General features: G+C 42.2%; 1 protein-coding gene and 1 non-coding gene across 3 annotated transcripts in view; one reads left to right on the forward strand and one right to left on the reverse strand.

Annotated features, from left to right (window-relative positions):
* Positions 1–230: 230 nt before the first annotated feature.
* On the reverse strand, positions 231–312 carry trnal-uag (transfer RNA leucine (anticodon UAG)). The gene has a single exon. It is a non-coding gene; the product is annotated as a tRNA-Leu (tRNA).
* A 16,531-nt stretch (positions 313–16,843) lies between these two features.
* Positions 16,844–25,624, forward strand: part of LOC139554256 (dolichyl-diphosphooligosaccharide--protein glycosyltransferase subunit STT3B-like) — a 91,432-nt gene continuing 82,651 nt past the window's right edge. Inside the window, exon 1 of one of the 2 annotated variants that reach the window (XM_071366997.1) lies at positions 16,844–17,308. In XM_071366997.1, the coding sequence (XP_071223098.1) occupies positions 17,052–17,308 (257 nt within the window). In that variant the 5' untranslated portion in view covers positions 16,844–17,051. The remainder of the gene's footprint in view (positions 17,309–25,624) is intronic. The other variant, XM_071366996.1, reaches the window with a different exon arrangement.

Raw genomic sequence — 25,624 nt, forward strand, 5'->3', positions numbered from 1 at the left:
TTTTACGTGTCTCACCCCGTGTAAAATATTGCGGGTCTCGTCCCGTGTATTTACTAGAGGTTTTACCTCGCTCTTTTGTTTGGGTTACATCCCTGTGTTTTTGTATGCGTGTTTGTTTTGTGCATCGTCCCCGTGCCATTTCATGGCATGTTGTATATTTTGGGTGGATTGTTAAACCCCCCTATTATGAATAAAAAAAGACCGAAGACTTGCACAAACAGCAACAAGGATGGCAGCGGTGGGATTCGAACCCACGCCTCCAGAGAGACTGGAGCCTAAATCCAGCGCCTTAGACCACTCGGCCACGCTACCGTTCACCATCAATAACACTAAACTTTGTCAACGGTTCCTTAAGCCTGCTAAGCTCCCATTAATTTCGGTCTCTTCTTTTTTCTTCCTTGCTTTTTCTTCCTGTCTCAACACATTATTTGTTTTGCTGCTATGTCTGAAGAGCACTTTTATAGAGCCCTTTACTAAACTCAGAAAGGTGGATCTCGGGACAACTGCTAGGAGGACCAACGCTATAGCACAGGAAGTGGTAATTAAGGCAATGTAGTGCTAATTCAATGTGTTCTGGACTCGTGGGTTCGACTACACACAACATTTCTTATTTCCCTTGTAAGAATATTGAAACGCTGCAAAAGATTGGATTGAGTAAAGAGATGCATACACTGATGCTTTGCACAAACATTGACAACATCAAAGATTGCAGCATTGTGATACAAAGCCAATCCTCCAGAATGACTTGAGCCTAAATCCAGTGCCTTAGACCACTCTGCAACGCTACCCAGCCTCTTCCTCAAAGTCACACTTTCTCATCTGTTACCTAGTCTTGCTAAGCTCCCATTAATTTCAACCTCTTTTATCCTTTTTCATTTCATTTTCTTCATTTATATCATGTTGCTTTTTCTTCCTGTGTCAACACATCATTTGTTTTTGCTGCTATGTCTGAAGAGCACATTTGTAGACCTCTTTAACAAGCTCAGAAAGGTGGATCTCGGCCAGCTGGTGGGAGGGGCCACCGCTATAGCACAGGACGAGGTAGTTAAGGCAATTTAGTGCTAAAGATGGCAGCGGTGTTATTTCCCTTGTATGAATATGGAAACGCTACCAAAGTTTGAATTGACCAAAAAGACCGAAGACTTGCACAAACAGCAACAAGGATGGCAGCGGTGGGATTCGAACTCACAAGGTGAGTCTAAAAATGTATTGTATGCTGCTGCATAAATTATTTAATATGCCAGGAAGATATGTATACTCACCCTAATAATTTGGTCTGTTTTCCCCTCTTAATTTCACGTACTGTTCTGATTTGGTGGTGTACATGTAGCCTATAACCTGTTTTAGAGAAATGTAATCATTGAATATTGTAAGAGCTTATATGCCCCCTTTTTATCCTATGGTTCTGACTTGGTGTACAGGGAGCACACTGTAAGAACGGCCCATGTTCTGAATTCTGTTGCTGTACATTTCGTGCTAAACTAATGCTAAACTAATATTGTGCTAAACTAATATTTATATTGACTACGTCCATCCTAGCGGATTGCTACTTATCCGCTTATCGTCCCCTTATGCCATAGTTTGTACATCTCAGTTGTCATCAGAAACCACATTTGTTTAAGCAAGTCAGCCATTTCAGTTATGTTTTCTAAGGCAGTAAATGAGGCTGTGTCACGGATTCCTCCAGTACTGCTGCTGCTCATTCCATGCACCAGTTCCGGAGGTCTATGTCACGGGCCTCTAGGCGTCACTGAACTGTCTCATTATGCACACCTGATTCCAATTCCCCTGATGAGTAATTGTATACATGTGCCCTCTGTTCACCATTGTCTGGTCGGTTATTGTTCCCAAGTCCGTTGGTCTGTGAGTACCTGTGCTTTGTTATTTTGGCTTTTGTGCTGCGTGTATTGTGAACTTGTTTTTACGTGTCTCACCCCGTGTAAAATATTGCAGGTCTCGTCCCGTGTATTTACTAGAGGTTTCACCTCGCTCTTTTGTTTGGGTTACATCTCTGTGTTTTTGTATGCGTGTTTTTTTTGTGCATCGTCCCCGTGCCATTTCATGGCATGTTGTATATTTTGGGTGGAGTATTAAACCCCCCTATTATGAATTCCTGCACCTGTCTCTAATCATTTATACAATGTGACAAAATAACCGACCCTAAATGGAGAGAGCGGGAATGGCCCATCTGACACCGCTGCGACTTTGGCAGCTGCAACTGGCCCGTTCGACGCAGCTGCAACTGGCCCGTCCGATGCCGCCGCAATTTCGGCAGCTGCAACTGGCCCGTCCGACGCCGTCGCAACTTCTGCAACTGGTTTGTCCAACGCCGTCGCAACTGGTCCGTCCAACGCCACCGCAACTTCTGCAACTGGCCCGTCCAACGCCACCGCAACTTCTGCAACTGGTCCGTCCGACGCCGCCGCAACTTCAGCAGCTGCAACTGGCCCATCCAACGCCGCCGCAACTTCAGCAGCTGCAACTGGTCCGTCCAAAGCCGACGCAACTTCGGCAGCTGCAACCAACACCGCGTTCCTGTGGTCCTCCTCAAGGCCGGTGTCGTCCCGCTGCTAGTGCAGCGCATCAGGGGAGGATGCTTCACTGACCAGGGATTTTCACCATCGGCGCCCTGACCGACCCGCAACGCATCCCTGTGGTCATCCCCGAGGCTGGTGTCATTCCACTGCAACAAGGGGGGTACGGTCACGGATGCCCTGGTACTGCTGCTCATTCCATGCACCAGTTTCGGAGGTCTACGTCACCGAATTCCTGTGCCTGTTTTCAATCATTTAAACAACGTGACAGGCTGAATGAACTGTTTCGCTGCCAGACAATGCTCCGCTGATAGCCAGGTGTAGCAGTGCTTTAGGTAGGCTGTTTGTGGGCACCGTTTGTCACCGTTATAGTGCAATTATTGTATTGTTTAGTGTTGTGTAGTGGCTTTGCTGGCATGCTTTCGACTTGTTTAATTTTTTTGACCCCCCATGATTTACATGCTAAAATCGCCACTGGTGTCTGGGTTGGCAATACTCAGTATAGAAAACAGTTTGGGTCGCAACCTGGACGTTGTCTTACGGGCATGATACACTAGCACAGGATGCTGCGTGATGAAACACCCCTTCCCATTCATTTCAATGGAAGGAAAGCGGTGAGGAGCGGAGAGCGCGGGGGACTTTTGGGCGGTGCGAAGGTGGTGTGGGAGGCGGTGAAAATAAACTTTACCCAACTTAGCCCACTATATATAGCTACATATTGAACTTCTATCCTCTCAGGTAAGAGGCACAATGTATGAATTTATTGTTGAATCAGAATCTCCGTTATAATCATTGGCCAGTACAGAGAATTAAGTAGTCACAAATCCAAATCCCTATCTCAATCCATGGATAATTTAGGAAAGGGCATCACTTTCCTCTGAGGCATTTTACTAGTGACCATATGTTGGCTGCAAGCTGAGGGTCTAGTGAATTGACACACATGATTATTGGATTTATAATAACTATCAAGGTGCTACCAACAACTGTAGAAGTTGCAACAGATGTTGAATGACCTTAACCCAGTTTCAGGCCCTATTTAAATTGCGAAACGTCATAGGCCAAAATTAATGACAATAATGCATGTGTTACAAAACCATAGAGATCCTATTAAATTATTCTAATTCTATGAGGAAAACATGCCTTTTCAATAGCGTGACGTCAAATGCCAAAATGAATGACTAACTGAACTTGCATACTTTTTTTTTAAAGCAACACATGTAGCCTACCGGAATGCCGAAATAATACGGGAGAAACTGTTACATGCAAAGGGAATTTTGTTTAACATATCAGACCAACTTTATTTAACTCCCGGGAGGTTAATGTTTTAAGAGCTGTATTCGCAATTTAAGCTGTCCAGCAGGTGAAATAATTGATGGTAATTTTAAGCAAAATACAGCTAGTCTAATGTGTATATATATTTTTAAACACTACATGGTCATTTTTCATCGTTTCGGGGTTCATCTGGATCATTGGGGGTAATATTTGTGGTTTGGGTTGATAAAATAGATTCACCCCGAACGCACAAATAGTTATGTGCGCCAGTGTCTCCACAAGCCTAACCAATGTAACAAAATTGCAACATAACGATCAACGAAAAACATGTTGATGCGATGATCCAGCAAGGTTTTGTCAAACTTTTTGCAGCCTATGCTTCGTCATATGAACATTACTTAATGCGTTACATCAATCAACATCAGACATGTTTTGCATCACATTCACGAGTAGCTCTAAGACTTTTTTTGAATGAGGAATCTCACAGTGAGAATATGACAAATAAAAAAGTATTCAATAATCGAAGCAGGATATTGATGAATGCAATATTAATCGCAAATATAATGATTTCATTATGTTGAAATTTGACTGAGGATATTTGGTCTTCTTGTAATGTGCATTTCCCCCAGTAGAGGGCAGACTTGTCCTATAAGACATTCACACATATCTAAAGTATCAGCACATGATGTCAGAGCCGCTGTTTAAACACAGAAGTACATGCCTCATTAATTGGAGAATTCTAGCTAATGGCAAAATAACAGTATCTTGTTTGTATACGATATTGTGTGCATTTTCATGACTTCATGAGACATAGCCATAATGAAAATGCTTATGTCTCATGAGTAGTATTAAAGTAGGGGTTGAGGTAGAAAGAAATGAAAAACTTTCCATTTCTAAATGTCTTACTCATAGCCACTGACCAACCAAACACTTGAGTCATTCTGTGTCCTGGTGTGCCCTAATTGGAACACACACACAGACAGACACACACACACACACATACACTGTTTTCTTCCGGGTATTACATCACCATGCAATTCCACTTACCCTTTAACATTGTTACCGGGCACAGTATAATATTCCACACAGACACATGATAACTCTTTGCATAATACTTAAACCATCACTCTATACCACCAGCCCTCCAATCACAGTGTTCGCTAACCCGATTAACCCTTTGAGTGGGTGGCAAGAGAGGGCATGGAAACAAATGCTCGGCCAAAACACCTTTCACTTCTGCTGACGTAATGCCAAGCACAGCAAGAGACAAGCTATGGCCAAATCTGCTATCGATGAGGCAGGTGGTTACCATGGCAACTCCTCATACATCATCTGTCATGGCAAGCTGATGTACTGTGTGCGTTGGTGAGAGTAGCAAACGACAGCAGGGAAGCTTGAGATGTGTGGAGGACAATGTACACTAATAATTCTAGCAGAGGACAACTGAATATCAACTCAGCTTTTTCAGCTGCTCGGTCAATAATATGAGTGAGACTCCATACCCTCCTCATTAAGCAAATGTCATGAGTAACATTGACCTAAGCCTATGATAGGATTCGCTTACATCAACCCATAGCCATAGGATCATGTGATGTTTAGTTGGTGCTCTGCTAGGCATTCCCTTAGGCTTGTACTACTGTCGCAGTGCACAGTACGTTAAGTAGAAAAGCTCAAAATCGTAAGTTGATTTGCCGTTCGGATAAGATTTCCAGTCATCCCGGGAGAAACAGAGATGTGACAGAGATAAGTCTACAGCATTAGGAGCCCTTAGCCCAGCTCTTCGTTTCAGACATGTCTCTTTGTTTGAATGGGGTCAGAGGACGGATGGATGGAGGAGAAGGAGAGAGAGCTGCCTCCACCGCCTCTGTCTGTGTGTACTATCCAGTTAACGTGGCTTGTCCAGTCACTTAGACTTCAATAGAGGAAGAACTTACCAAGGACACAGTCAGTGCATCATGAATTGAATAGATCCTGTCTCCCATGTTTTACAAGCAGGTGACACAGCAGCGCTGCTGTGAGTTAATGGTATCGAGGTATCACTCTCGGCCACTGCGTTCTCATGTCACAGACGCGTAGTCGCTGGTGAATTCACCGCCTAGCAGCTAGCCACATTGACAGACAGACTAACTCCGCCTCTCTTCCTTCTTTCCATCTCTCCCTCCCTCATTTTCTCCACGAGGCCAGCTCAGTTTAACTTTATTACAGAGGCGTGAATGGTGCACTGTGAGACGACGGAGCTAGGGCGACCGGGGAAGAATCGATTAGACACGGCCAGGCCACTGAGGCACAGTCTGGGTTGAGGGCTGCTCTGTATTGAATCTCATTTGCTGCATGGCTTTTTGATTTGAAAAATAGAACAGACCAGGCCTGCAGGTTATTCTGACTACGAATCATGAGCCGACTGTTTTAATAGAAACCTGGAAGAGCCTCGAATGAACCTCTACAATCCTACACTTTGTGTCATTGTGGGACATAACATGACACATTCCTTCACTGTCAGTAAAGGAAAGATAGAGGAGAGTCAGAGGAAAGGTGAAGGAAAAGTGGGGGTGAAGGGTTCACTCATGTATTGTGTCTACTATGTAGGATTCTCTTTCAACTATAGAATAGCCTGAAGGGGCCTCCTTGTGGCCACTTACTATTATGAGTTCCTAATACAGGTCACCACTCCAATAGAATACACTTGCACACACATTGTTTCCTGGCTCCTGCAGTCATCTTTGTTTCATTGCAGTCAATACACTCTCACTCACAACCTTGCTTCCACCTCTTGCTAACAATCAGCTTTGTAACATACTACTGATTATATGTCTGAGGTCAGTTACGTGTTCGCTGACAATGCTATCATTCATTCACTTTCTTTTTCTGTATCAGTGACATTGACTTTAGGGTGAAATTTGACCTTAAAGCCATGCAGTCTTTTTTTTATTTTTTATATATATATATTTTTTAATTTATTTTTTTATTTTTTTATTTTTTCTAGGGGTGGATCAGCTTAATATTGCGGAAATAATGTTGCTTCCAATGTAATTGTCTGCATCATTTCCAATCCCCCATATTTTTTTGGGTAAATATATATATCCATACACGCATGCATACATATACACATATACAGTGGGGAGAACAAGTATTTGATACACTGCCGATTTTGCAGGTTTTCCTACTTACAAAGCATGTAGAGGTCTGTAATTTTTATCATAGGTACACTTCAACTGTGAGAGACGGAATCTAAAACAAAAATCCAGAAAATCACATTGTATGATTTTTAAGTAATTAATTTGCATTTTATTGCATGACATAAGTATTTGATACATCAGAAAAGCAGAACTTAATATTTGGTACAGAAACCTTTGTTTGCAATTACAGAGATCATACATTTCCTGTAGTTCTTGACCAGGTTTGCACACACTGCAGCAGGGATTTTGGCCCACTCCTCCATACAGACCTTCTCCAGGTCCTTCAGGTTTCGGGGCTGTCGCTGGGCAATACGGACTTTCAGCTCCCTCCAAAGATTTTCTATTGGGTTCAGGTCTGGAGACTGGCTAGGCCACTCCAGGACCTTGAGATGCTTCTTACAGAGCCACTCCTTAGTTGCCCTGGCTGTGTGTTTTGGGTCGTTGTCATGCTGGAAGACCCAGCCACGACCCATTTCAATGCTCTTATTGAGGGAAGGAGGTTGTTGGCCAAGATCTTGCGATACATGGCCCCATCCATCCTCCCCTCAATACGGTGCAGTCGTCCTGTCCTCTTTGCAGAAAAGTATCCCCAAAGAATGATGTTTCCACCTCCATGCTTCACGGTTGGGATGGTGTTCTTGGGGTTGTACTCATCCTTCTTCTTCCTCCAAACACGGCGAGTGGAGTTTAGACCAAAAAGCTCTATTTTTGTCTCATCAGACCACATGACCTTCTCCCATTCCTCCTCTGGATCATCCAGATGGTCATTGGCAAACTTCAGACGGGCCTGGACATGCGCTGGCTTGATCAAAGGGACCTTGTGTGCGCTGCAGGATTTTAATCCATGACGGCGTAGTGTTTTACTAATGGTTTTCTTTGAGACTGTGGTCCCAGCTCTCTTCAGGTCATTGACCAGGTCCTGCCATGTAGTTCTGGGCTGATCCCTCACCTTTCTCATGATCATTGATGCCCCACGAGGTGAGATCTTGCATGGAGCCCCAGACCGAGGGTGATTGACCGTCATCTTGAACTTCTTCCATTTTCTAATAATTGCGCTAACAGTTGTTGCCTTCTCACCAAGCTGCTTGCCTATTGTCCTGTAGCCCATCCCAGCCGTGTGCAGGTCTACAATTTTATCCCTGATGTCCTTACACAGCTCTCTGGTCTTGGCCATTGTGGAGAGGTTGGAGTCTGTTTGATTGAGTGTGTGGACAGGTGTCTTTTATACAGGTAACGAGTTCAAACAGGTGCAGTTAATACAGGTAATGAGTGGAGAACAGGAGGGCTTCTTAAAGAAAAACTAACAGGTCTGTGAGAGCTGGAATTCTTACTGGTTGGTAGGTGATCAAATACTTAAGTCATGCAATAAAATGCAAATTAATTACTTAAAAATCATACAATGTGATTTTCTGGATTTTTGTTTTAGATTCCGTCTCTCACAGTTGAAGTGTACCTATGATAAAAATTACAGACCTCTACATGTTTTGTAAGTAGGAAAACCTGCAAAATCGGCAGTGTATCAAATACTTGTTCTCCCCACTGTATACATACACATACCTATATAGACATACATACTTTTTTAAAGAATATACCTTTATTATTATTCCCCGCAACCCTACCACCGCTCCCCCAATTGGAGTAAACTAATAAACACTTCTGCTTTTACCTTCAATTTATACATCTTATACCTATTTTACAGACACAGTCTACTTTATAATAGTTCTCTCTTGTTTGTTCTTAGTCCTTCCTCTATTTCTGTTGTCCATACAATTTTATTTCCACTTGTAACTGTGCTATTTCACAAAAGCTCCGCACCTATACACATTTCACAGATCCCGTATGCCCTACCTTGTTTATCTTGTTATTAGTCCCACCCTTCAGTTCCACTCAACCCTTCCCATCTATCTTCCAACATCATCCATTTCGGATTTTTATTTGCCATATATTTTTCAACTGTGCTGTGATGCTTCACAAAAGATTTGAACCTTTCTATTCTCATAGCTTCTACAGATTGTAAATTAAAAATAAACATTTTTGCTAAAATAATTATTATATTATTGATTGATTGACTATGGCTTTTCAAATCCCCCAGTATTGCTATCTGTAGCGTTAGTTCTAGGCAAATGTTGCAATTCTTCAGCCATTCCTGGACCTGTGACCAAAAACGAGCTACATATGGACAATACCAAAATAAATGATCTAATGACTCTGCCTCCTCACAACAGAATCTGCAGAGCTGGGAAGATTGTATACCCCATATATATAACATTCTATTGGTTGCAAGAATTTTGTACAGTAATTTAAATTGAAAAATTCGAAGTTTTGAATCCGGCGTTGTTTTGCGTATCAATTCATAAACCATGTGCCATGGAATGGGTACATCGAAAATCTCTTCCCAACTATTTTGCAATTTATATGGCACAGCTGTCAGTTTTTTGGTCCTTAAATGAAATTGGTATATGTTTTTATTTATCACACTTTTCTTTAACCATTTATGTTCTTTAATACAGGGCCGACATACAAGTTCCTTACTTTTTTCCCCTTCTACTTGCCTCTTCCATTTTTGTGGTAATGCTGCAATTAATTGGTTGTAATTTTGGGTAGAGCAGACATTTCCATATGTCTGTGTTAGCTGCATGTATGACATAACTCCACCAGTCCTATTTATGATATCATTCACAAAAATTATACCTTTTTTAAACATTTCTTCGATAAATACAGTTTTTTTTTTATCAATTACTATATTTGAATTTAACCACAATATTTGTTGTACTATTTGTTCTGTCCTTTCAGGTGGATTAAACTGAAATTGCAACCAACTTTCTAAGGCTTGTTTAAAAAATAAGGATATTTTGGAGATTATTTCCTTTTCAAACAACCGAAAGTGAGCAGGTGTAATCTGAATAAAGGGAAAAAGGCCCTTCTTGAACATAGGATGAGACATTCGTACCAATTTACTAGAGAACCAGTTTGGATTTAAGTATAACTTTTGTATGACTGATGCCTTTAGTGAGAGGTCTAATGCTTTAATATTTAATAATTTCTGCCCTCCGAATTCATATTCGTTATCAAAATAGGCCCTTTTAATTTTATCTGGCTTGCCGTTCCAAATAAAATGGAATATTTTTTGTTCATATAATTTAAAAAGCAGGGCACTAGGTGTAGGCAAAACCATAAGCAAATAGGTAAACTGTGATATGACTAAAGAGTTAATCAGGGTGATTTTTCCACAAATAGACAGGTATTTTCCTTTCCATGGTAGCAAGATCTTATCTATTTTTGCTAACTTTCTATAAAAATTTATTGGAGTGAGATCATTTCTTTCTTTTGGGATTTTTATACCGAGTATGTCCACATCTCCGTCAGACCATTTAATTGGTAAACTACATGGCAATATAAAATGTGTATTTTTTAATGATCCAATACGTAATATGGTACATTTATCATAATTTGGTTTTAATCCAGAGAGGATAGCAAAGGTATCTAGATCCTCTATGAGGCCGTGGAGAGACTCTAGTTGTGGTTTTAAAAGAAAACATGAATCATCAGCGTACAATGACACCTTAGTTTTTAAGCCACGGATTTCTAATCCATTAATATTAATGTTTGATCTAATTTTAACAGCTAACATTTCGATGGCAATAATAAATAGATATGCCGATAGTGGACAACCTTGTTTTACTCCTCTAGATAGTTAAAAATTTTCTGAGATGTAGCCATTATTTACTATTTTACACCTAGGGTTACTATACATAATTTTAACCCATTTTATAAGAGATTCCCCAAAATTGAAATATTCTAGGCATTTATATATAAACTCCAGTCGTACTTTATCAAAAGCCTTTTCAAAATCAGCTATGAAAACCAGACCTGGTGTCCCCGATATTTCATAGTGTTCTATTGTTTCCAGTACTTGCCTTATATTATCTCCAATGTATCGTCCATGTAAAATAAAACTGTCTGATTAGGATGAATAATATCTGACAACTTTTTTTATTCTATGCGCCAAGCATTTTGCTAGGATTTTTGCATCACAACACTGAAGTGTAAGAGGTCTCCAATTTTTTAATTGGACTGGATCTTTATATATATATATATATATATATATATATATATATATATATATATATATATATATATATATACCACTATACCATGCAGTCTTTGTAAATGTATTTTTAAATCATCACGGTATTTCTAAAGCGTCACTGTGTGTGTTTACTTAATGAAAATAGAATATGCATTAATTTGATATGCATTAATTTGGCCATTGAAATGCTCAGTCTGTGGGGATTAGGAAACAAATTTGAAGATATTTAGATACACAGTCCTGATTGGCTGACAGAATGGTCTTAGAGCCCACCCCCTTACCCAAATGAACAGTCATTGGTCTATTATAAACAGATTACATTGTGATGTCATGATGTGGGCCAAAAGTTCCATCCCACCTGAACAGGCTAAAGTTCCAGCAATTGTTTCAAACAGCGCTTACACAAAAAATTTAAAGATGTTGACCTCATGGTGTGGAATTATCATTTAAAAAACAGAAAAATCCCGTTTTTAACTGCACTGCCCCTTTAAAGCCAACATGGAACCTGTTGGATAATTCGTCATCATGGTTGATGTAACTAACTCAGTGCTCTTCTAGAAAAGAATATTGCTGCCAGAATATTGCCGTCTAGTTTTGGAGGTGTCACCCAAGTAACATCCCATAAATCTGTTGTTTTTCAAATGAAATGGCATGCTTTGCCCGCTCAAGAATCTCAGAGTGAAGCTATTCGTCAGCCGAGACAGCTTGGAAATTGGGAGGCACACTTGTTTTCAACATCTGAATCATATTTTTTTGTCTGTGGGATGATATTAGGCCAAGTTCAACTGTTTTTCATGTGTACCATTTCTCATTCTTGAATGGCAGGCTATCAACCTCAAGAGGCATCTCATGGGGAGCAGCTAGGAGCAGTTCCCATCTATAACGAAGCCAGGGAGCTTGTTGAAGAGGCAGCCATGCTTTTAGGAGGTAAAAACACAGCATCCCCTTCAGGGGCTGACATATACTGCTAAACAACTGATGTCTTTGTTATTCTCAGGTAGATGTGAGCATGTGCATGATGAGCTGTTTGTTCTCTCTGAGCCAGAACTTTCTCCAAGTTTTTACAGTTAAGTCTCTCAATGGGACTGGAAAGGTTGCATCTATTGTGCAGATCCAGCTGTATGCCTCAACCACAAATTGAAAAGATAAGATCGTCTAAGATCTGGAAATTATATGTTGCTTACCGTTTTCATTAATTTGGGTTTGTGGCATACAACTGGATCTACACAATAGATTGCCTGGGATGTGGACGTATCTCACCAATGCCACTTTTGAGGTCTGAAAAGGTCTGACAAGCTTTGTTTTTTAATTGTAATGTCCCTTAATAATAGTAATAATTTATTACATTTGTAAAGTGCTTCTCATTATACAGAATTATTTCTAAGTCTACAAAATAAATGCTCCAAGGGACAAGGACACCAAGGAGCACAGCTATCAACAGAAAGCCTTCATAAAGAGAAAGATATTTATGCTCATTTTTAAAGGAGCCCAGAGTCCGTGGTGACGTCAGGTGGTCCGGGAGGGCATTCCAGAGGCGTCTTCCCACGCTCTTAAAAAAGAGGTGCTGTCTAGAACAGAAAAGTGTTATTCGGCTGTCCTCATAGGAGAGCCCTTTGAATAACTAGTTTTGGTTCCAGGTGAAATCCTTTCCACAGAGGGTTCTACACGGAACCCAAAGGGTTATATCTGAAACCAATGGGTTCTACCAGGCACCCTTTTGGAACCTTTTTTTCCAAGAGTGTAAAGTACTCCTAACTAACATTACCTTTTTTTCTTGGATGATTGATATATTGCAAGAATATCTTGGCATGTTGCGCAAGCCAGAGTCCATAGTCTCACATTGTCTGCCTTCTACTACTTACAGTGCTGTAAATCTGGCCAAGTGAGACTATAGTCAATGTGACACTCTCAGGCATACACACGTTCAGAGCAAATGTCACCCCTTGCCAGGGTTAAGACAGTTGATACCCACATATTAACACCAGAGCTAATTTGGCTTCCTGCCCCCTTCAACACCACTTTGCATAACCAAAAGCTGTCTGTGTTAAAAGGAAATGAACAACGCTTTGGTGAAATTGGATTAATATTACGTTGCCATAGAAACACGATTTAATTTGGGCAGGTTTAATAGAGCAATTATGCAGGTGCCTTTTAATAATACTTTTATTTATTTTTAACTTATTGCTACTTTTGTAATACAGGATTGGTCAGAATACAGAGATATACTGTTTCAATTTCACCTATTAGGTCTATTCTCCACTTGTGATTGTGATGCACAGCCGCATATGATGTGCTGTTCCTGAGGTTGTAGCACTGTTAGAATAGGTAGAGCTCAACAGAGTCAATGCATGCATGTTCCTGAGTACCGCATGCATGTTCCTGAGTACCGCATGCATGTTCCTGAGTACCGCGTGCTGTTTAGCCCATTACACTGTTAAAAGTCCCTGCTTTCTCACAGAAACATTTAAATGGTTTCTAACTCTGTTTGCAACATTGTAGTGCTTGTAAAACAAGAGCAATATTCTGTTACAAAGACTCAAAATAATAAACTAGATGACCGGCTCTCTTGAAAAGCAATGGAGACAAAACATCCTGTCTCTGTGTTTTTACATGCAAGTGATGTTCGTCAAGATATTATCATTTGGTAAGTTGCTAACCTTGGCTTTTCTGTAGCTTTCTTTTAGCTTTCATTGTAATGCAGATATGCAAGGCAAGGCAAGTTTAATGCTGGAACTTGATGTGCTTGCTTTTCTGATTCCTCTTGATTTCCATCTTGTATAACAGACTGTGCCACCAGATTAAGCTCTGCACTACAATTCACACACTATCTGCATGAAATTGGATGCAGCATTAAAAAGCACAGTGCAAAATACGTGTTTCTCAGAACTGCGGCATTGAGGAAGGTATTCCGCGACTTGCCTCAGCTTACATAACAAGAAGAAGCACAATTGTGAGTGGTTTGAGATGATTGGAGGCCTACTGTGTGAAACCCCGACAAATTTCTTGATCCGACGCATGGACTGGGACTCCAATGCTCTCAGACAGACCATGTCTGTTTCAAAGACCCATTTGGATGGTATTGTGGTACAACGAGCAGGCCTCTTTACCTTCTCAACCTCAGAGCAGACACTGCTTATCCCCTATGACCCAACAGACAAATGGAGGATTATGACTGTTTTCAACCTGATGTTGCTCACTACCGATGACTGTGAATTTTTGTACTTTGCTTAAGAGCCTTGGGAAAAGGGGGCCTTTTCCCCCTTTTTCTACCTATTTTTGTACACTTGTGAGCCATGACAAATAAGTTATGAACCTCAGATTGTTTACTAGATTTGAAGTCCCCGGCCTCCCGGGTGGCGCAGTGGTCTAGAGCACTGCATCGCAGTGCTATGCTGCGCCACCAGAGTCTGGGTTCGCGCCCAGGCTCTGTCGCAGCCGGCCGCGACCGGGAGGTCCGTGGGGCGACGCACAATTGGCTTAGCGTCGTCCGGGTTAGGGAGGGTTTGGCCGGTAGGGATATCCTTGTCTCATCGCGCTCCAGCGACTCCTGTGGCGGGCCGGGCGCAGTGCGCGCTAACCGAGGGGGCGGGTGCACGGTGTTTCCTCCGACACATTGGTGCGACTGGCTTCCGGGTTGGAGGCGCGCTGTGTTAAGAAGCAGTGCGGCTAGGTTGGGTTGTGCTTCGGAGGACGCAGGACTTTCGACCTTCGTCTCTCCCGAGCCCGTACGGGAGTTGTAGCGATGAGACAAGATAGTAATTACTAGCGATTGGATACCACGAAAATTGGGGAGAAAAGGGGATAAAATTTAAAAAAAAAAAAAAAAAAAAAAAAAGATTTGAAGTCCCCAACCCGCCATCTTGAATCTTTGTATGCTAGGCCTTTGCTGAGTAAGCACCTGCAGACTATCTCTGTCTCGCGGCGTGCCTCTTTTTAAAGAACTCATGAAAGCCAGTCAACAAGGAGCCATGAAAGACAGAGAGGAACAAACAGACACTCGCGGCTCTCTCTCTCAGGAGACAGAAGCAAGTGAATCTGCCATGCCCAGCCTGCATCTGCATCCAAAGCAGCTCGTTTTCATCTGGGCTGTGACAATGGATGCCATTGAAACTATCTTCACGGCATTGTTTTCCATTGGTTCAAAGGTCACACTTTCTGGATTTTTTTGGAGGGTAATGTGCCTGTTGTGGAATATGCAGGCATTCGTGATGAATGAGAGACATTGTCTCTGGCTGAATTCCTCCCCTTGGCTCTGAGTTGCAGCAATAGCACACATATGCAGTGGTTTGTCTGTGTATTATGGACCTAATCTGATTCTGGTTTACCTGCAAGGCATCACACCATCACTCTTTCTTTCATCCTTCATCTGCTTCTCTTTATCCCCCTCTTATCTCTGTCTCCATCATCTCTCTATCCAGGCCCACCATTAAGCTGGCCCAAAGCTTCAATTACCCACCAATGTTCCACTATGAATATTCTTCCCATTTTCTATGTGACCCAATGGTACTGTACATCTGTACATTGACTGTGAAAGTTGATAGCCTTGTTTATGGTACTGGTGTGTTATACCACACTGAGGCAACACAGATGTTGCATTGTCGGGAAGTGAGTTGAATAAAACCATTTTTTAGATAGGCTATCTATTTCATTCTGTTCATATCACATTCTTCATAACATCTATTCATATTCAAGGTTTCCGAAGATCACTTTTCAAAAATGTGTATTCAATGACCCTGTTTTTCATAGGAAAGCTACTTCATTCTTTTTCAGGGTAAAATGCAGTGAGGAGAAATTTTCAAGGGCAAGGAATCTGTGTAGGTTGGCTTGAAGGATGTACCTAATATAGATATAACAGCCAAGTACGCAACAGATGCAGTATTCCAGCAACGTGTCAAGAATACCTTTTTTATTTGTATTTATGTCAGTTGAATACAACGTGGTGTGCATTGTAGTAATAAGTACTGTTATAATACCCACATTAGTTTTCCCTCCAGGGATGTAAACTGCCCATGAGTCTTTCGTGTCTCATGGAACATATTGTGATGAATGTGTTTGATATTGCACACACAAATACATGTGTGGCAGAATCCAATATTATAGCATTTCAATCAACCAATCATTCAATCTATTGATTTCCAATCAATTGTATCACAGTCAATTAAACAACTCACCCATTTCCTCTGATGCCTGCATATCTAAAAAGCACAGAATAAAAGCTGCAACCTGTACTATCCAGAGAACAACTATACCTTGGTTACACAATGATTTATGGTGTACTTTTGTCTTTGCTGGGGGACAAATAGTGAGGAGAACACATACATCTTTATTAATACCCATGCCTCAGCAGAGAACCTCCAAGGGCAATAGAAATATCACTTCACATTAAAATTATTCATCTTCACAATCGCAGTCTCTCTCCTGTCGACAAGACAACCCACCCATTCCATTCTCAGAGTCAGGGCCAGGTATCATGCAACTACTTTATGTGCAGCTTGGCCAACATTGGAATCACGATCAAATCCACACAGTAAATAATTAAAGAAACCACAATTACTCATTTTTAAGCGGATATAAAAATTATATTGTAGCCCCTGTAATAAATTCATTTCCAGGATTTCAACGTTCTTATGTAGGTTCTGACATTCCATTGGTAGATAAATCGGTCTGTCATCGTAGTACTTGCGCGGGATTGTTTTTTTAACATCCAACGGCTCAGCAGTCTTTGGCTCCTGTTGTACCTGTCGTTCTGTGAGAGGCTGTCGGTGTTTCCTGTTCCGCCCATTCCCTCCCATCACCAATCAGTCAGATCGACTGTTGCGAGAGCGTGCTGTATGTAATGGTGGTTGTCACTGACAAATGTGAATAAAAAGCCGGTGGATTTTACAGCGACGATAAGGAGAGAAAACCACGTCAAAATATAGGGAGCTGAACTGGAGTAAAAGGAGATAGGGAAGCGTGCTCTTTCAAACCACGCAGAATATGGCGGAGCACCACACAGCCACTGACGGCAAGCACAAAGCGTCCTTGAATGCCGGGGGCTCGCTGCATGGTAACAGCCGACCTAACGCCGCGTGTGGAGGGGGAAAAGGAGGCCTCTCTGGCGGACTGGCACAGCCAGCAGGGTGGCAGTCCTTACTCTCCTTTACCATTCTTTTTCTGGCCTGGTTGGCAGGCTTCAGTTCAAGACTTTTTGCAGTGATCCGGTTCGAGAGCATCATCCACGAGTTTGATCCATGGTAAGTAGTTAGCTAACTCATTTCCAGTATTAGCTAGCTAGCCACAAACTATCTTTGGTTGCGTTGTAGTAAATAGGCTCGCTAGCCACGAGCGACTCTTGCTTGCTGCTGTTCTAGATGGGTTGGTGCCTCGTTTTATTGACTGCACGGCGATGTCTAGATTTGTCTCCCTGGCCGCATAATGCAGTTTTCGTAGTCAACTACGGCGTCATGCACAACTTCACCGGTTGCAAAACTTTTACCGGACGGTTTTTCAAATATGATGAGTAACTTGAGCTAGCCAATCTAATAGCTAACTAACTAGCGTTGTAAAACTAACTAAAACTAATATGCTCCGTGTTATAAATAGGCTGACGGATTGTTAGCTAACTACTGTAACGTTAGCTAGGCAAGCAATGCCCCGAAGTCAAAACACCCTTGACATTTCCTCATGAGGAATAGGCCTAGAACTTTATTGTTCTAGTTGATGGGCTCTCCAACCCTGGTCCTGGAGAGCTGCCGCCCTGAAGGTTCACTCCGACTCTAATCTAGCACACCTTATTCTAATAATTAGCTGGTTGGTAAATTGAATAAGGTTAGTTACAACTGGGGTCGTGGAGCTCCGTTCTAGTCATTCATCCATCGATTAACTCACTCATCCAAGTTGAGTATCCTAGCCAAAGTCAGTGTTATCGTGGCTCCAAGAGGGCAGTCAGTTCCACTTCACTTTGGGTAGGACATGGTCAACTATGTTCTGCATCTCAGGTTTTAGAGTATAATTTACAATCCCCAAAACATCCAAGGTTGTGGAAATGATTAATACTCTAGAATAGGCATGTAAGTGCTGCTCTACACAATTTGTATTGTCCTCCTAACATTAATGTGGCCACTGGACAGCTTGAATGTAGTTGGACACTGCCAATTTCTAATACAAATCAAATTGACGTGGCATTTCTTATGAAGGCAGGATTAAAAACCGGAAGCCAGGGGCCATGTCTCCCCTCGATTTGTTCTTGGCCATTCCTTCACACCGTACACAGGATTATTCTGCTATTGTTTATCTGTCAAAATGGTTCACGCTGTACTGGCCGACTGGCTGCACTGCCATTCATTCTTGGGATTGTTATCAAATCTACATGGCAGTGTCCCATTCAAACAGCACTGCTGATGTGCTGTTACTGGAGTGACACCATTAAGTATTGGCTAGTAGTGTGCATGATTGCACAAGGTGCTAGCAAGGCTGTCCCTGCAGTTAAACATCTGAAATTGGTGCATTATCATCAATAAAGTGCATCTTAATCTTCCCAGGCAGTTGTTGGTGTGCACTCATTTTAAAGGGACGTTTTGGCAATGAGGCCCTTCATCTACATCCCCAGAGGCAGGTGAACTTGTCGATACCATTTTCATGTCTGTGTCCAGTATGAAGGAAGTTTTGCTAGCCAATGCTAACTGACGTTAGTGCAATGATTGGAAGTCTGAGTGTTTGCTAGCGTGCTATGTTAACGAGCAGGGATAATTGGTAGATCCTGGGCTGACGTTGCACTTTTCACACAACTACTAATGTTCCTCTCCTGTTCTAAGCACCAAGCTTTGCCCAGACCTAAGTGCGTTGTCTGTATGAAGTGCCTTCAAGTAGAGCACCAGAGAGCCTCCTCAGCAAAATTACAAGGAGACTTGATGCAGAATTGCAGTGTGTGAGTCCCAAATGACACCCAATGGGCCCTGGTCAAAAGTATTGCACCAAATAATCAATGGCACCCTTTTCCCTATTTTGCCTATGTCTGATATGCTGCCTAACAGACTACCTTGGGTGGTCACATGGTTTCCCAGCCGTTCTGTAAGGTAAATTGTTTGCTAGCTGTGTGATGTACTAGGTGACCAGAGGACTGTGGGATGCTCATTCACCCATCTATCAAGCTCTCCCAGATGCATTAAAACCAGGTGTGTCATATTTGATGCAGCAGGTGATTTGTAACTCGTGCTGCTGTTAGGAGTATATTCAAAGAGCGTTCCTCAAATCAATTCTCTTTCATGACATTGAGTTTGTGTTGAGCCTTGGTCTGTTTAAAAAAATATGTTAATTAAATCGCTGTTAACGTCCAAATGCTTGTGATCAATGAATCAAGGGTTTTACTTGCCAGCGAGAATAGAATAGGCTAGATGATGGCTATAAACAAATGTCATGCTGATCTGAGGACTGAGTTGGTTATCTTGGTTGCCTAGATGCTATAATACCCCTATTGCTTTTTGGTTGAGCCTCCTCTCTATGAACCTAACCATTATGTTGAACAAGCAGGCAATTTGAAAATGCGAGATTGGCTCTGTCAGCAGTATGCCAAGCTAATATTGAAATAGGCAAACATTTGTCTGTGATGGAACAGTGAGTGGCATGACAAGCCTGTTATCTTTAGCACTGCTCTCTAAGATTGGATTCTCCCCACCTGTTGGACTTTTGAAGAACAGTTGGGGGTATTACAGTAATAATATAGCCATTTTGATTTGCCTTATTTGGTCGGTGGTCTGTAGGTTACTCGTTTCAAACACAAGGCTACGTCAATCAGCGTAAGGTTGTGTAGAAACTCATGTCTAACTTTAGCATTGATCACCATGGCCAAAACATCACTTGGATCATTTAATCAATTACAGCACATCTCATTCGTCAAGATGCTGCATTGACTGACTGAACGGATTGCAAACACGTCATTGAGATGACAGAAATTCATACCACAAGCTTGAAATCCAAGCGATAGCCTACACACCTTTTTTTGGGGGAAGCGACCCCCTAAATCCCCTCTGGCAAATTTCTCTCTCTTTGTTCAATATTTGCGAAGCTGCTGATGGAGCCATTCAATATAACTCAAAGGAGTTGATTTCCACCCATGTCTGCAGTAACATCTGTCTGGATAATTGACTGAGAAGAAAGTGGATTCCATCCAGACAGTGCACATCTAGGGAACTTGGACTCAGTCTATCCTCCAGTTATCCCTGGTCTATCGCACATGTACCTTGAACATGTATCAAGGCAGATTACTTGAAGCAAGGAAAGTGCAACTCACTGCACTTACTCTAAAGCATGATGTGGAAAAGATCCAATTCTCATAGATATCTCTAACAGCGGCTTGGCTGAGGAGTATCCCAAAACCTAAGTTTATTCCCTGCAGCATCTGTCGCAGCCATCTGTCCAACAGCTAATGAAATATTCAGTGCAGTGTGGTGTCCAATTACCTGCAGTGGGTGGCAAACTTTGTAAAACAGAGTCCCTATAATGCATTGCTCGGCACACACAGCACAGGGCACAAGGCTCGATTTGATCCAATCCCCCGCAATGAATTGGGCTTACCAGTGCTTTGGCTCCATAGTTACAATTGCATTTAACCTATGTCATCAAATGCAGGCCTAGGCCAGAATTGCAAGTACCTCAAATGGGTAATTAACCAAGGAGATGGAATGTTTGATATTTTTTTATTTAATTTTTTTAAACAAACAAAAGCAGCATTTTAAATGTACTCTGGCTAGTGAGTGCTCATGTTGAAAGAATCTTTATCTCGTTAGTGTTCTCTCATTGGATCACTCAACCCACCCTCTTGGAAGTGACTCATCGATTAGAATCACAGATTCATCCTGATGATCATTGAATTGACATGTAAAAAGGAACCTTTGTTGGGCTCCTGCAGATGAGGAAAGGCAGCTGTACGATGATGGCTCCTGCTAATTAGCCAAGCGTCGAGGAGACCCGTGAGATGAGACCAATCATTGTGCATTTCTTTTGAAGCACATTTTCAATACCAAAGACGCTGATTGTGTTCTGGCTTCGGTTAGACTCCGCTCTCCAGTCCCAGGCGTAACAGAATTCGTATCACGCCCAATACAGAGGGAACGATCACTCGCACCACTTTATTCTCCTGTTGTCTTCAATCAAGGTTGTTGATGCTAAGCTCACGATTATCTTCCATTCCCCGCGTGCCCATCCCCAGGGTGCAGAGGCAGTGGTGGAGGCGATATGGCCGCCGCGTGCTGTTCCTACCCTGGGCACCTGCAGCACGCGTAGGAGCTGAGCTGGCAGGAAGGAGCTTAGAGCCGAGGGGCCTCTTTTTTTAACCGCTGTGAAAATGTTACACTAAATATCTGTGTGCGCCATTTCTGAAAAGACTGATTTATAAACTTGGGGCATACCATACATATGCACGTTTCCCCGTTTTTATAAATCAGACCAAATCAAACGGCGTGCGCGAACGAGAATTATAACTGCGCCTGAGCGCCCATCATGGTGACAATTGCCTTTTTATGCTGTATAATTCAGAACTATTATCATTAGGCCACGGCATACGGAAGACATTGTTGTTCAATATTTAGTTTATCAATAGTTTGGATTTCTATGTCCTGGTATAGTCTGAGATTAAATAGGCAATGATGTCGCGCTCATATCGCACAGCAATACTGTGGCCTAAGCCTTCCTATACTGTCAAATATCTTACATAAGTTACCTGTCTATTTACTGTGTTGGCTAGCTAAATGTGCAAACAAAAGTAAACTAATTGCAATGACAGGCAATCTAGCTCAAAGTTATACATGCTGTATATAGGTAGGAGCTACCGAAATGTAATTTCTGGTGAGTTTGGACGTTTACAATCAAATGTGAGAGACTGTACAAATGAACAAAGTTTTGACTCCTGCTTGTCTGAAGGAAGAATGGTAATGGCTCTGGAGCAGTATGTGTACATGCTGTGTCTGTGGAGTCTGGAGTCACTCGGGCAACAGGCCAGCCTGCTCTGAGAAGATTGGGTAAGAGCAGATGGGCTGAGAACGGAGAGGAGAATGCAGTCAATATGCATATTAAAAACTGGAACAGTCATGATTGTCGTGGGGGTAGAGTAAAAGTCAGTTGGTCAGGTCTGTACAGCATTGGTCCGACCAATTAGAATTCACGCTCAAGACTGTTTTGATCACGTGGGCCGATAATATGTTATGGGTTGCCTCTGGAGATAACATCAATGAATATGGTGACTCAGTCAAAAAAATGTGATACCGTTAGTCTTCTCAACATGTTCCTGACTCATCGTGGATTGATGGCAGCCTTGTAGGAAAACTTCAAGCGAGTGATGCTGCTTATAAACAGGGCAAGGTTGCCGGGGACAATAGGTTGGTTAAACAGTACAAATACGACCTACGCAGATCGATCAAGATGGCGAAACACAAGTATAGGGGAAAAGTGCAGGAGCAATTCAGGCGTCTGTGGCAGGGAAAAATACAATTTTTCTCATGATTCGAGCACAATGACCATGAGCTGTCAAGGAGAGCCCCCGACGACAGCGTGGGCTACACACACTCCATTGAGGACATATGTAAGTCATTCGAACGTGTTAACCCTCACAAAGCTGCCAGCCTAGACGTCATCCCTAGCCGTGCCTTCAGAGGATGTGCAGACCAGCTTACTGTTGTAAGCAAAACATTAGGAAATGTAGCTGGCCACATTCTTTCTATGATAAACATTATAAATATGATGGCCATGCATCGTTTTTTCATTGTACACACATTTTCTTGTGGCTGCCAGCCAAATAGTGTTGCACTTCTGTCATCTGATGAAAATGAAGCTATTTACTGCCGAATGTGTTGCACTAATGTATTTTCTGAGAAGGAAAACTAAATGACTTAAATGAAAACTATAGTTGCACGTCCCTCTGATCACTCTATTGAAGCCCCCCAAAAAAAAGGTATTTACTTAAAAAGTAGCTACAAATCTAAACATTTTTATATAGTTTCAACTGTATTGACAGTATTGAAAAACCACCCCGTGGCTATTTCCAAATACGTCGGTATACTGTTTACCGCCTGGGGGGGGGGGGGGGGGTGTTTATATACACTCGCACTGTAGAAATAAGCACACCTAAGACTATAAAGCACCTGCATTCCTGTTTGCTTATTTCCATCGGTTTCATTGAGATGGACATTTTCTTATTTTTGAGTTATGAATGTGAATGGTGTTCGAGCAGGTTTTGCAAAGTCGTTGGCGTCTTGCAGCAAAGCGCATGGCCCTCCTATACAAACAGCTCTCATTTCATGAGGATGGACAAAGCTACGCACAGCTGGGAAGAGGAATGTGGTTGAGTTTACTCGCACGGAATTGGCAATTGCTGACGTTCCCCTTTTCAGCCCAAATTAATTATACATCGGTATGCCTAACGGTGTGATTCTGAAAGTGTGCTACGAGGTTGCCTAACGAGAGATTCTTCCTGTCAGCAGCCCAGAGGCCATGCAGCAGCACCGTGATAAAGGGCGACAGCGCGCTGGAGTATTTGTTCATGTGATTAATTGCTTACCGCTAAGACCCCAGTGGCCTTAAATATCAATGTCTTCCTGAAGGAGGCCAGCATCCTGGGGAGTGGGAGATAAAGCCTAATGCTTTTTTTAGAGGTCTCTGTGTGAGGCTGTGTATGCAGGGGGATGTTTGAACTAGCGGAATGGTATAAAACGTATCGCTTGCAAAACCTGTAGGGTAGTATTCTGCCAATAAACCCTAAGGCTTTAAAAAAAATATGTTATTTTACATCCTCTCCCTCGGACTACACACAATTGCTGCACTCAGCCTACCACTTTTAACTGACATTAAAACAGCCCACAATTGCTGCACTCAGCCTACCACTTTTAACTGACATTAAAACAGCCCACAATTGCTGCACTCAGCCTACCACTTTTAACTGACATTAAAACAGCCCACAATTGCTGTTCTCAGTCAGTTCTTTCTCCCGCTCTCTCTCTGTATAGTCTGCCTACCCACATGCACTTGGATGCGGTTGTTGTTCCATGACCGGCAGAACCTATCCATCTTGCAATAACAGACGGAACAGTGACCTCATCGTAGGTATCATCTCAGAATGATTTCTCTGTTTCGGCAGTGTGAGCACCCGCCTGGCTGTCAATGTTACGCTTCAACTTTCGCCACCCCCCTCGCTTTGGCGTTCCATCTCGGTGAACAGACACGTCAGGAGTCTAGGGCGAGAATGTTGGTCAGAAATCTAAGGGAACTAATCTGCTGATGCACAAAAAAAGCAAGCCCCTCGTTGCCAGGTCCTGAGATTTCATTCTCACTTCCGTCCCCGAGAGGATGGTTAGTATATACGCAGTGCTGAATAACTAATGTAGTGGTGGATTGATGGCCACAACCTCCTTTTCCCCCTCTTTTCCACCCCCCTTTTTTCTTGTCAACTTTAAGTTGGCCTTTGATCTCTGGGATATCGCCTATCTTTCTGGGATGGATATCAGGGGCGGAGGCTGGATGATGCTAGAAGCTGACAGCAAATGGTCGGTCGGAGCCAAAGGGAGGGGGGGGGGCAAACCTTCACTTATCTCACACCATGGCCTCATGAGCGAGAGAATCAATAGTCCAAAAAATGCATTAGCCTCAGTTTTTCATTGGGCAGGGAATCTTGTGGAGGTTATTTTCCATTTATAAGACTAATGTTGAATTTATTGTGAGCCAGATGGGGTTGCTTAGTGGGAGCAGAGCTGCTTTAATAAGATCAACTGCTTAATATATTTTAGTGGAGAAGTTCAAATAGCCGAGCGCTTGAGTGTCAGTTTTTTGTTTTGTTTCTGTCTTTCAACTATTTCCATATTAGCCTACCCAAGCTCTTCTGTAACTTGTTTTTACAAACTTGATAGTGAAAGTCCTTAACTTCTTCGTGATCCCTTCGCGCTCGGATTGATTTGACAACACCCAGTGAACATAGCAAAAACAGAAATACTCATAATAATAAATCATACATAAATCATGTTATGCATCGGTTTAAAGATGAACTTCTTGTCAATCCAGCCACAGTGTCAGATTTGAAGAAGGCGTTACGGCGAAAGCAAACCATGCGATTATCTGAGGACAGCGCCCAGCATACCAACACATGAAAAACAGATTTCAAACCGCCAGGCGCGACACAAAAGTCAGAAATAACGATATAATTCATGCCTTTTGAAGATCTTCTGTTGGCACTCCAATATGTCCATTAAACATCACAAATGTTCCTTTTGTTCGATAAATTCTGTCGTTATACCCCCAAAATGTCAAATTTTGAGACGCGTTTGATTCAGAAAATACACTGGTTCCAACTCGCGCAACATGACTACAAAGTATCTAATAAGTTACCTGTAAACTTGATCCAAACATTTCAAACAACTTATCCTAATCCAACTTTAGGTATTTTTAAAAGTAAATAATCGATAAAATTTAAGACTGAATAAACTATATTCAATGGCGGATAAAATGAAAGTGGAGCGAGCTTCAGGTTGCGTGCCCCAACCACCACAGTACACTTAGCCATTTCCTTTCTGGGAGTAGAGCCACTTCAT

Source organism: Salvelinus alpinus, chromosome 26 (assembly GCF_045679555.1).
Source record: "Salvelinus alpinus chromosome 26, SLU_Salpinus.1, whole genome shotgun sequence".
In the NCBI taxonomy this organism is placed as follows: domain Eukaryota; kingdom Metazoa; phylum Chordata; class Actinopteri; order Salmoniformes; family Salmonidae; genus Salvelinus; species Salvelinus alpinus.